At 45.0% G+C, this 13063-nt stretch overlaps 2 protein-coding genes across 2 annotated transcripts in view; one reads left to right on the plus strand and one right to left on the minus strand.

The window, feature by feature from the left end:
- Nucleotides 1–195, minus strand: part of Rab40b (RAB40B, member RAS oncogene family) — a 63413-nt gene extending 63218 nt beyond the window's left edge. Inside the window, exon 1 of the mRNA XM_076543966.1 lies at nucleotides 26–195. The gene's annotated coding sequence lies outside the window, so the exon portion shown is untranslated. The remainder of the gene's footprint in view (nucleotides 1–25) is intronic.
- A 176-nt stretch (nucleotides 196–371) lies between these two features.
- Fn3krp (fructosamine 3 kinase related protein) lies at nucleotides 372–10234 on the plus strand. Its single transcript, XM_006987626.4, has 6 exons — nucleotides 372–573; nucleotides 3743–3894; nucleotides 4629–4720; nucleotides 5939–6021; nucleotides 8403–8525; nucleotides 8763–10234. Exons 1-6 carry the CDS (start codon nucleotides 433–435, stop codon nucleotides 9099–9101), a joined length of 930 nt encoding a protein of 309 aa, XP_006987688.1. The 5' UTR covers nucleotides 372–432; the 3' UTR covers nucleotides 9102–10234.
- Nucleotides 10235–13063: the final 2829 nt, after the last annotated feature.

The raw sequence follows: 13063 nt of genomic DNA on the forward strand, positions 1-13063 counted from the left end.
GCAGAACCCTAGTGGTTCAGCTTACCCTCACAAACGGTTTCACGGACAGTTCTGCTGGGTTGGGTAGAGCACGGAGGCGGAAGCAATCTCCCTCTGTCTTCACAGCTGACTGGGAACTGTTCTGAAGCAGTTTGAATTAAGATGTTAGCATGCCAATGACTCCAGGCCAGGATCCTTACCCATTTCCCCAGCTCCTAACGCTGGGGTGTGGCCCTGCTTCTCACCCAACCCTAACCAGTCAGGTCCCGCCCCTCCAAAGGTTTCCCCGCCCCCTCTCCAGTGACTCAGTCTTGGCGAGGACCCGCCCTCCGTTGATTTCCCCGCCCCTTCCTTCTTGTCACCCAATCCCGTCACTGGCCTGTGTCTGCCCCGCCCCACAGCTAAACCAGCTTCTGCATCAGGACTGAAGCAGGTTGCTGTCCCGCAGCTATCATGGAGACGCTGCTTAAGCAGGAGCTGGGATACAGCTCAGTCAAAGCTACGGGTCACTCGGGAGGCGGGTGCATTAGCCAGGGCCAGAGTTACGATACGGACAGAGGACGAGTGTTTGTGAAAGTGAACTCCAAGGCAGAGGTAGGGCCGCCGGCGCTGGGTCAGGGTCCGCTCCTTGGCCCGGGGCTGAAATGGGGGCCTGGTTTGGGTCTAGGGTGTGTGCTGAGATCCCGAGCCGGCCGGGATTCTGTCTCTAGGTCTAGGTCCTTGGTGGGTAGCGCTAGAGGCCCAGTCTAAAGCGATAGGCTCCGTCTGACCGCTGTCCACGCGTGACCGCCATACCCCGGCGGTCTCACTCTGGCCTTGGGCCTCCCTGCCTTTGCCCGCTCTGGCAGCAGTGGCTACGTGGGTGCTGCGCGTGGTATTCTGAGATTGCAGTGCCCACTTCTTTGAGAAAAGCCTTGTTCGGCGAGTTTTGAGAAAAGTCGGAGTACCCGCATTTATCTGGAGCTTATTTCAACTCGAAGAGACTAAAGCTCACAAATCAAAGATCTTAAAGTATCAAACAACGTACTTACCCCACCACGTTCTGTTTGTGTGCAAACTTTTCCCAAAATGCCCCATTGCTTCATAGGGCGAGCGCCACTGCTTCAGTTGTGTTCCTGGTGGTTGTTATCCCTTTGTCATTGTAAGCTGTTCATTCAGGGCTTCGCTGGAAGAGAGGTGGATGGCTTCCGTAGGACTTGGCAATGTCTTTTTGAATAAGACTGAAGGTGTTTATCTTCTTGCCAAGCCCTACACCTCACACACACTCAAAGTGCTTTTTTATTTTCTTAGAACTGGTTTCTGTAACCAAGGCTGACCTCCAAACTCAGGGTTACAGGCCTTAGCCACAAGTCTGGCTTGCATTTGTGTTCAGTTTCCTTTCAAGAAAGGAATCCTGCCTTTCACATGCGTGTCAACCTTTGAAATTATTTTCTCGAGGCTTGCCTTCAGCCCCCTACCTACAGACATCAGTTCACTGAACTCTGTCAACTGTCCTTGGAGTCACTCTTGCACTAACTTATCCTCAGTGCCAGGACTTAGTGTGGCAGTGATGTCCTTCTTCATATTCTACAGGCTGGCCTCAAACTCAGATTTGCCTTGCAGAGGTCCTGAGTTCAATTCCTATCTGTGAACCTACATTCTCTCTCTCAGGAAGTGTTTTTTTTTTTTTTTTAAATTTTGTTTTGTTTTTAAAGACACAGTTTCAATCTATACGTAGCCCAGGCTAGTCTGGAACTTACTATGGAATCCTCAGCCTCTCAAGTGGTAGAATTACACATATTAGTCAACATATACTGTTGTGTTCTTTTTTTTTTTTTTTAAAGATTTATCTATTCAGTTTTAAAGATGATATGTATGTGTGTATATGTTGTGTGAGATGTGAGTGTGGTGCTCATGGAAACCAGAGGCATCAGATCCTCCTGATGCTGGAATTACAGGTGGTTATGACCTACCTGATGTGGGAGCTAGGAATTGAACTCAGGACCTCTACAAGAGCAGTATGCACTTTTAACCACTAAGCCATCTCTCTCCAGCCCCCTTATTTCCACTTCAAAGTCTATTTTCTAGTCTGTCTTTCTTTGATAATTTTCTTGCTTGCTCTGGAATATATAGTATGAGCAATGCGGGTACACAGGCCATATGGTAAACATCTGCTGATCCTAAATATACCCATTGTGTTGGAAATCCAACTCTTCCATGCTCTACTTTCTAGGAGTTAAGACTTTTAAGACTACCTAGCTGCTCTTGTATTTGCTTTTGTATGCCTTGCTAGGACCCACCTGGTCTAAGTTTTTTTCCCTACTTGATGGTTCTTATGTGACTCTTGTGAACTTACTTACATGATTGGTTTATCTCATTTTTAGATTGTTTCCAGACTTTGTTTTGTTTTCACAATGGTCCCACTGAGGCTTAATTTTCCTATAGGTCTGTTCATGAGTAGCTAGCTTTTTCAGACCACATAAGCAGTAAATTATGTCTGTAAAGGAGCTCTGCTTCTTAATGGTTTCACAGTCTCTTTTTAAACCTTTCCTGAATTTTTTTTTTCAATGCTGCCTCTTAAAGTAGTCTCTATCACCAGGACCTTTGCCAAAGTTTAGTTAGCTTCTCCTTCATATTCTAAAGAAATTGATGTGAAGGTTCTATCTAGGACATAGTTCTTATCTTCCTTCTCAGAAACTTTGGCCTGTTAGTGAGTAATTGTAACATTTGTAGTGTTTAGAATGGGCTGTGTGTTAGCTGCTAACTCAGTTAATCATAGTCCAAGCCTAAGAAATTTAGTATTCTCTCATTTTATAGGTGAGGAAATTGAAGCAGAGAAAGCTTAAGTAGCTTGCCCAAGATCACAGAGGTAGTAAGTATGAGAATAAGTAGAAGACTTTCCATGGCAGCACTGTTCAGTAGTGATTACATTTGGTATGTTCACACTGTGAAGTAGTACACATGATGAAGGTATAACAAATACACCAGATCCCAGAACCCATACGACTCTGTGTAAAATGATCAAGCAGCACTCAGGAGGCTGAGGCAGGAGGATTGTGAGTTTGAGACCAGCATGGACTACATAGCAAAACCCTGTCTCATAAAACAACAACAAAACAAAACAACAACAACAAAAACCCCAGCAACACAAAAAGAATGACCAAACTGGCAGAATAGCTCTTTGATAGTAGAAGCCAGGCTAGAGACAGCTGTTCTGGGCGTGGGCAATGGCTATGGGTGAGAAGAAGTAGAATTTTTGTTGGCATCTGGATCCTTGATCTTGATGGTGGTGATTGGCACATGTGGGAGGCAGAAGCAGGTGGTTCTCAATGAGTTCGAGGCCAGCTGGTCTACATAGCCAGTTCCAGGTCAGCCAAACAAAAACCAACCAAACAAAATGCAGTCCAAGCAGGGCGGTGGTATTGCACACCTTTAATCCCAGCACCCAGGAGGCAGAGGCAGGTGACTCTGAGTTTGAGGCCAGCCTGGGCTACAGGGTAAGTTCCAGGACAGGCAGGGCTATACAGAGGAACTGTCTCAAAAAACAAAACAAAACAAACAAAAAAAATGCAGTCCCAAACTGGGAAATTCAAGCTTGCTTATACCTGTGTTACTTTGGCACTTATAGCCTAATTTTCCGATGAGTACCCTGAAAACACTGTCTGTTTCTGTTGAGTCCTCTGTCTAGCATAATTGTGGTTTGAATTGTAATGCCAGAAGAAAGCATGTCTAAATAGTCTTTCTTTGGTGACCTTGGTTGTCTCCTCCATTGTTTTACTGACAGGCTAAAAGAATGTTTGAAGGTGAAATGGCAAGTTTAACTGCCATTATGAAGACAGAGACAGTGAAAGTACCCAAGCCTATCAAGGTTCTCGATGCCCCAGGAGGTGGGAGTATGCTGGTGATGGAGCATTTGGATATGCGGTATCTGAGCAGGTCTGTCTTGATGCCATCCTTTCTGGTTAAAAGCAAAGGCTTTATTTTTCCCCTGTGTGATTCTTTTATTTTGGATTCTTGTATTTGGGGGCATGACTTCGAGGTGTGGTGTAAAGGACCATGACTGCATAGATGATGGCTTTACAGTGTGAGCGGCATGCGCTCTCTGTCAACTGAAAGCCAGAGAGAGCACTCTCTCAAAGTGAGATGATCACAGAGACTCATTGCGAAGCCTAGGAAAGGTGGTCAAATAATGGGAACCTCCTGTTTCGATTTTGTCTGTTTATTTTTGAAACAGGGTCTCATGAAGCTGAGTCTTGATCCTCCTGCCTCCTCCTTCCTAGGATTCTTGCTATTGTGCCACCACACCTAGTTCTCCTCTTATTTCAATAGAATTAACCTTTTTAAAAGAAAGATTTATGTATTTTATTTTATGTGTATGGGTATTTTGCTTGCATGCACAGCACAAATATGTGCAACACATGCATGCCTGGTGTGATTGGTCCCTCTAACTGGACCCATCTGGACAATTGTGAGCTGCCACGTGGGTGCTGGGAATTGAGCCCGGGTCCTCTAGAGGAATAATCAGTGCTCTTAACCACTGAGTCATTTCTCCAGCCTCCAGTATAACGAACTTTATACTCAATGTTTGACCTGCTTTGTGTGCCTTGAGATCTCTCAGATGGATCTGCTGTTTGTGTATCATCTGTTTAGTTCCTGCATTTTGGTTTTAGTCATGCCGCCAAGCTTGGGGCCCAGCTTGCAGATCTACACCTTGAGAACAAGAAGCTTGGAGAGCAGCTCCTGAAGGAGGCTGGCACTGTGGGTAAGGGACTGTGTGAGCCCTAAGGGACCCTGTCTGGAGAAGGGCCTTCAGCCAGCATGGGCTCTGGGATGGAGTAATGCTGTAGCCTGTGTTGATGCCAAAGCAAGTATGGTCACCCTAGGGCTGCACATTTGCAGTGTAGTGAACACAAACACATATGATTGGCACAATGTGTCTTAGACATACTGAAAAACAGGAACTATCACTGGACTTGAAGCTGTGTGATGTTACAGTTGCTTTACGTCTAACTCTCCAGAAGGAAGTCTAATCAAAGTTGTTTAGGCTTTCAATACAAAATGACTCCTTTAAACACATTGTCGTCTCTTCCATGTACATACCATTCTTGAGACTCAGAATGACAGCCTTAATGCCGCCCATCTAGAACAAAGTATGGAGTTAGCATTGAGAGAATTTTCCAGTATTTTCAGGCTGACAGTTGATAATTCACGTGTACCTCATGTGCTAGACAGAATAGCTGATAGTCAGAAAGCAGATAATCCAGAAGCTACTGTGTATAGTTCTACTGGTGGGTCTTGGCAGCCTGCCCATCCTGTGATGAAATACTGGCAGTACCACCAGCCTGTCTCCTTGTCTTGTGAGGATCTCCTAATAGGCCCTGTTAACTGGCTTTCCTGTTGCTTCCAAGCTGCACAGAATTCATTTGATTGAGTTTTTCTTGAGTTTGGGGAGACACATGAGGTTGAGGCCATTCCAAAGTATAATAAGTTTTTGTCTGTTTTTTTGAGACAGGGTTTCTCTGTGTAGCTTTGGCTGTCCTGGAACTTGATCTGTAGACCAGGCTGGCCTTGAACTGACAGAGGTCTGCTTGTCTCTGCCTCCCTAGTACTAAGATTCAAGGTGTGTGCCACCATCACCCAGCAAATATAATAGTTTTATCTGTCAAAAATGGAACTACATTGGCCACTGAAAAACCTCCTTTCCTGGTGTATTTTTGACACTGTTATCCCTCCATCCCCATGCGTCCTCTGGTACTTGGTTCTGCTTCTGGAATAGCTAGTGTCCTTGGGTATTAAGTCTGCTAAAGCAGATGCTGTTCTGAGTGATCTGAGGGGTCTTGCTTACCTCTGGGTGTAAGCATGAGGCAGTAAGGGCATATTGACTGCAAAGCAACAACTCTAAGCTCCCTGAGTGGGCCGAGGGTCTCTTGGAACAAGGAGACAAGCTAGTCACCTTTCTTTGTTTCCTTTTGTCTAAAAGGGAAAGGAAGTGGACAGGAAGAGCGGCTCTTTGTGGACCAGTTTGGGTTTGATGTAGTGACATGCTGTGGATACCTCCCCCAGGTGAGTGGCATAGAACTTACTTCCATTTCATAGTCAGACTGGCTATTCAAACACAGTGGGCAAATTACTCTATTCCTTTTCTGTGAGATTTTGTAAGTCTTTGCACCCTTTTTTCCCCTGATAATTTTTAAGAAGTTGACATGAAGTAAATTCAAATGTTAGATTAAGATGGAAAATGAGACAGAAGGAACAGCAAGTTAGGATGTTTAATTTCAATGAGGGGTTAAAAATTAGAAAAATTTAACTTTTATTTTATTTTGTTTATTTTTATTATTTATTTATTTGTTTGTTTGTTTTTGGAACTCACTATGTAGACCTTGAATTCATAGACACCTGCCTGTTTCTGCCTCCCAATTTGTGGGATTAAAGGTGCATGCCACTATGATATATATATAATTTATATATATATATGCATGTGTATGTGTGGGGACCTGCTGAGGCTTGAAGGAATTAGAACTTCTAGCTCTATAGTCACAGGTGGTTCTGAGTAGCTTGACACGGGTGCTGGGACCTGAACTCTGGTCCTCTACAAGAGCAGCAAGCACTCTTAGCTGCTGAGCCATCTCAGCAGTTAGGTATTATAAGTAATGTGGAGATGATTTAAGTGTAAGGCAGGAAGTGTGTGGGTTCTATTTAAGACCTTGAACATCTGAGGACTTTACTGTGAGTAGAGGTCTTGGGTCTACTCCTCTGTGGATACCAAAGTATTAAATTCTCAACGACAGCACAATGACAGGGCATCATATCTTTCATGTTTATGGTTTTAAGTCCGTTCCCTTGGGAGTTTCTGCCTGGGAAGTGCTGCCTGATATCCAGCAGATATAAAGTAGATAGGATGACAGTTGTGACGGTCAGTTTTAATTGTCAACTTGTCACAACCTAGAATCACCTGGAGTCACAATGAGGAATTATCTGAATTGGGTTGGCCTTTGGGCAAGCCTGTGACAGACTTTCTTAGTTGGGTTACTTGATGTAGGAAGACCCACCCTGAATTTGGGCAGCACCATTCCCTGACTCTGGATGTGAATAGCTGTTTTTAGTTCCTGCCTGCCTTGACCTTACTGAAATGATGGAACATAGTTTGGAATTGTAAGATAAAAAACAAACAAATAAAAAATATCCCTAGGTTGGTTTTATCAGGGTATTTTATCACAGTAACAAAAAGCAAACAGGGAAGCTTTTTCCCAAAAGGAGTGAATGCAGAATCAGGAAACTTCTAGATGTTTTATGGTGGGCACAGGGGCCATAGATTTAGAAATGTGTAGGAGGTTGTATGTAAACCTGCTTTGTATGGAGTTTTCAGATCCTACATGTTTAGGGTATATGTCCGCAGGCATTGGTCCTTCCTCTCTTACCTGTAACTCATGATGCATGTGTGTTCATGTGCAGATATGTGCATATGCCTATATGTGTGCCTATGTGTATAGTGTGTGTGTTTATGTGTATGTATGGTGTTTTGTCTTCCTGTGTCGTGTCCTGCTCTGAGCTGATTTACTCTCACATATCTAACTTACTTCCCTTCTGGGTGGTAAGCACCTGTGCTTGGACATTCTTCCTTGGCAGTTCTTTTGAAAGAGGTCCAAATGACTTTTCGCATCTCGCCCAGGACAAGGTAAAATGTGGCCAGGTAAGTGTTGGAAGATGGTCAGAAACAAGCCACGAGATCCAGAGGGTCAGCTAGCTCTGGCCTTTGTTCTATAGTTGTTATAATTAAATGGTTTTAGTTGATCTTCAGGCTTGGGAAGCTGCAACTGGTCACCTGGCATACCCTGCTTACCATTCCCCTGGGACACTGGACCTACCGTCTCAGCCTGTGTTGAAGCTTCATGCTGCCTGGTCCTCCCTCACCTCTTTAGCCTCCTGCGGCTGCTACCTCTCTTCATGCTTCCTGCAGCCCATTTTACTTTGGGATTACTGGGCACTCAAGTCTCCTTCAGTCCTGGAGTTTTCTGATAAAGTCTGTGTACTGGCTGGTTTTGTGTATCAACTTGACACACACTGGAGTCATCAGAGGAAGGAGCCTCAGTTGAGGAAATGCCTCCATGAGATCTAGTTGTAAGGCCTTTTCTCATTTAATGATCAATGCCCATTGTGGGTGATGCCATTCCTGGGCTGTTGGTCCTGGGTTCTATAAGAAGGTGGGCTAAGCAAGCCAGTGAGCAGCTCCCCTCCATGGCCTCTGCATCAACTCCTGTCTCTGGGATCCTGTCCTGTTTGAGTTCTTGTCCAGACTTCTTTCAGTGATGAACCACAATGCTGAAGTGTAAGCCTAATGAACCCTTTCCTCCTCAACTTGCTTTTTGGTCATGGTATTTCATGACAGCAATAGAAACCCTGACTACTAAGACAGTCTGCTCTCTCCTTTACTGTCTCCTGTGCAGGTAAATGACTGGCAGAAGGACTGGGTCACATTCTATGCCAGGCAGCGCATTCAGCCCCAGATGGACATGGTGGAGAAGAGGTCTGGAGACCGGGAAGCTCTGGAGCTGTGGTCTGCTCTGCAGGTGAGCAAGGCCTCTGCTGTATGCCCAGTGCCAACCATATGCCCCACTGAGCCTGATACAGGGGAGGCACCAAAGCAGGGGTAGCATCTGAGTCTGCTTCTTAGCACAGTGTCCCATCTGCTCTAAGTCAGGCACATTTGAGTACCTGCTCAGATATGTGGAGCAGCACTTAGGAAAACATTTACACCTTCATATTCGTTGACCACTTTGTTTAAGGCTCCATCTTTCTCTTTACAGTTGAAGATTCCTGACCTGTTCCATAACCTGGAAATTGTGCCCTCCTTACTTCATGGAGACCTCTGGGGAGGGAATGTAGCAGAAGATTCCTCTGGGCCCATTATTTTTGATCCAGCTTCCTTCTACGGCCACTCAGAATATGAGCTGGCAATAGCCGGCATGTTTGGGGGCTTCAGTAGCTCCTTTTACTCTGCCTACCATAGTAAAATCCCTAAAACCCCGGGATTCGAGAAGCGCTTGCAGCTGTATCAGCTCTTTCACTATCTGAACCACTGGAATCATTTTGGATCTGGGTACAGAGGATCCTCTCTAAACATAATGAGGAATCTCAGCAAATGAACTGGCCAGAGGGCAGAGTCTCTTAGGAGTGTGATGGATCTTCTAATAAGATGACTCCATGTCTAGATCAAGTCTTACCATCAAAGCATCACTGTGAACTGAGGGAAGTGCCTCAGAGTCAGGTGGTCAGATTCCAACTATTTGGTCAAGGAGCTCATGATTTCCTCAGTCCTTTCCCTCATGAATTCTTCCCTTTTACTCCATGGCTGGATTTGCTTAAGACCCCTTGGTGTCCTGTTTCTAAGCTTTGTAAAGTATGGGTTATTTCAGAGGAAAGGTTATATAATTCTGAAGTTGTGTACGTTGTACAACTGGCTAGATTAGGCCTCCCTGGTGATGTGAACAGTGACTTATGAAGTTTAGGTATAGCGAGCCACACTCTCCTGCAAAGGTAAAGAACTGTGAGTGACCGTGTTGGTGTGGTGGCTGGTGTCCACTGTGCCCTTCTCCCATCGCTTCCTTGTTGTCTATTATCAATATTTCTGAGCTGTTCACAGTGATGCTTTGTGATGGCTTGATCTAGACATGAAGTCATCTTGTTAGAAGTTTTGAGTAATGACCAACTCTAAAATCAATGATATTCCCTTTGCTTGTGTAGCGCTTCCGAACCCTGCTACAAGCTGAGCAGGTCTGGAGATTGGTTTGGGGACTGATCAAGCTACCAACCTTAGGGTAACTTGGCTCAGTTTAGGAGCCCGGAAATATTCCTGTTATGTCAGCTTTGTGCTGTTTTCTTTTTCTTGTTCTTTTTTTTTTTTTTTTTTTTTTTTTTTTTTTTTTGGTTTTCAAGACAGGGTTTCTCTGTGTAGCCCTGGCTGTCCTGGAACTCACTCTGTAGACCAGGCTGGCCTCAAACGTAGAGATCCTCCTGCCTCTACCTCCCAAGTGCTGGGATTAAAGGTGTGCACCACCACCACCACCACCACCACCACCACCACCACCACCACCACCACCACCACCACCCTGCTTTGTGCTGTTTTCTAAATTTGTCATTTTCTTGTAACATATGAGCATCTGTATTAATATTTTTTCTGTCTTTCAACATTGTAGAGATGGGAAATTTCATGAATGACATTGATGTTGATAAATCTTTTTGCCTAAAAATTTGAATAAAATTGCAGTTGTTTCAGTGATGCCTGAGACTTATTTTCACATCTATGTACTCATTTATCTTAGCTGTTTGCCAGAAAATATTGTAATGCTATATTGTGACAATAAATAGGTACAACTATTGTTTCTTCCTCTTTTGGAAGGGGACTGTATTAGTTGTTTTTCTGTTGGTGTGATATAACTGGTGACACACTTGGTGACTTGAGCTGGGAGCTGAGAGCTCACATCTCAAACTGTAAGCACAAAACACAGACAGTAAACCTGGAATGACCTGCAGCTTTGAAACCTCAAATCCCACCCACAGTGACTTACTTCCTCTAGCCAGGCCACACCTCCAAGCCTGCCCAAATAGCACTGCCAACTGGGGACCATGTATTTGAACATCTGAGCTAAGGAGGACATTTTCATTCAAACCACCACAGGGTCTCATGTAGCCTAGGCTAGCCTTGAATTCCTGCTTCTCCTCAGCCCTCTCCTTACCTCTTCTCCAGTTTGCTTTTTGTTTTTGTTTACAATATTGTCTTTAACACCCATAAAATTGAGCCTACTAGTATTTGAAGAGACTTAGTATCCTAGCTGTCTTGCCTCTGAATTGTTAGTGGTTCTTATTAGCCCTCCTTATCCAGTTGTATCCTGTTCTCACAGGTTCTTTCTGTGTGCCTCTCATTGTAATTATATTCTGTCATGACTTGTGTGAAGGAAAGCTCAAGGGGCCATGAGAGGACAGGCTTTCCTTTTGAGATAACCTGGAAGTCTGTCCAGAGATTGATGACAGATTCACCTGAAATACATCCCTGGGATTTTTAGACACTGGTTACACAGAATAGACTAGAAACCTCCAGAGGAAGGACAGATCCTATGAAGAATCAAAATGCCTCAAAACTCCCAACACTTAAAGGAGCTGGCAAGCAATGGAGCCTTCTTAGTCTGATAGAGAATGGCCTGACCAACCTGAAATTCCATACACAGTCATTGTGTCAGCCAATAACCAAGAAGTTTCTGGCTGTACTGTTCTCGATGCTTTATGTCAAGGTGCAGTGGTAGGACGGGCCTCAAATGGAGGCACCAGTTACATTTCCTGTAGATGACTGTTCTAGTTGTTCTTTTGTAGTGACCTTTCCACACTGTCAAGTCCATTTACTTGATATGGCCTTGAAGGATCATAACCAGTAGTGTGGGGAGCAGAGGAGGCCTGTGTGCGTTTGTGTTTCTTACATGAGCCTGCAAGACCAACACCAAAGCCCCAGACCTATGAAAATCTGGCAAAGCCTTTCCTCCAGCTGAAGCTCAGAGAAATGACAAGGCTTTCCTATGTTCTGAGTGTGAATGTTGATAGTACATGCAGAAAACGTCCGCCATAGCTTTTTACTCTCAGATATATACAGCCTGAAGACTGCTCCCCTACAGAGACTGCTCCTACTGAGATTAGTTAAGCTTGCCCCCCTGGTTTAGCTATACACCACAAACCCTGCCTGCTTGTTCAGCTGTAAATGATGAACATACTGAGATTCTGGGATGCTGATGCTTTTCCATCAGAGAGCCCAGTCCACTATATTCCAGCTTTTCTGTGTGTCCATCTGTCTTTTCTTCATTTCCTCACCACCCCAATTAGGTCAGTTCCTGGAGCTGTGTAAGACCCAGCGCAGAGGGAAGGCAGGGAAATGGTGCTTGGCTTTAGAACCAGGTTAGAGAAGGCCCTTGGGGTGGAACCCTGGCTCTGGTGCCCACTCTGTCCACCATGATTGGGAATGCTCAAGCCACATTAGGAGGCCATATCAATGTACCTTGGTTGATAGTGTCTGCTGAGTCCACATTCCAATCATCCCACAGAGGTGCCAGATACAGGAATTATTAAAAAGTTTCAGGGAACCCGATCTCAGTTTAGAGCCAGGGACAGACCACAAGGACTACAGGGATAACTAGAATTGACAAGTTTTGCCCCTCTGAGCCTGCTAGAGCTCCTAAGATAGTAGGCTTGATTGCAGCCCCATATACATCATCTTCATCTTCACAGTAGCTTCACCCTTAATATGAGGGTGTCCGATAGGGGAAGAGTTGTGGAGGTGTCAGCTGGCAGGCCAAGAAGGAAACCCTGTGCAGCATGGTGTAGTCAGGCTTTCCATGACACATCCTGGGAAGAGACTTGTCCCAGTAGGGATCTGAGACTAGGATTCAGAGGATGGAACCCAAAGCCAGATTCAGTTCCAAATATTCTGAGCTGTGTCCCAGCACTGGGTCCGGTGTAAGTTAACTCCTCTATGGTTCAGTTTCTTCATAGAGAAAGTGGGAACTAATTATAGGATCTTCTCAAATGATAGTTGTGAACTTAGCTGACATTTATTTGTGCCCTAGCACATACTGAAAGCCCAGCAATGGATCATTCACCCCACTAATCTTCCTAGTCCCATTATAGTCATCAGGAGACATTATAGTACAGGAGCGGCACCAGCAGCTCATGGTGGGGGCTGGGATTTGAGGCAATCTCTCCTAAAACACTTGAGGGCTACCTCAGCACAAGACTGTCCTCTATACCAGTCTGTGAATGTGTTCTTGCATACATGTGTGTGTGCCTATGTATACATGAGCATATATGTCTTGAAACTTCTTTCCTATCATGGCTGTCCAGAGTCCCACCTACCCTGGGTGGGGTAGGCTGCTGCTATCACAACCCCCAGAGCAGCTTTTTATCACCCAGCCCTGTGGCATTAAAGGTGCCACTAGAGCCTAGCTAGGGCACCCCCTTGGCTGGTACTCCACCCTAATCTGGACAGTGGGAGCCTAGCTAAGCTTATAATCTCTCCACAGGATAGCTGAGTCTCTAGGCTGTGCCTTGTGTTGCAAAGATAAAGAAG

The sequence above is a fragment of the Peromyscus maniculatus genome, chromosome 8 (assembly GCF_049852395.1).
Source record: "Peromyscus maniculatus bairdii isolate BWxNUB_F1_BW_parent chromosome 8, HU_Pman_BW_mat_3.1, whole genome shotgun sequence".
NCBI classification, from domain to species: Eukaryota; Metazoa; Chordata; class Mammalia; order Rodentia; family Cricetidae; genus Peromyscus; species Peromyscus maniculatus.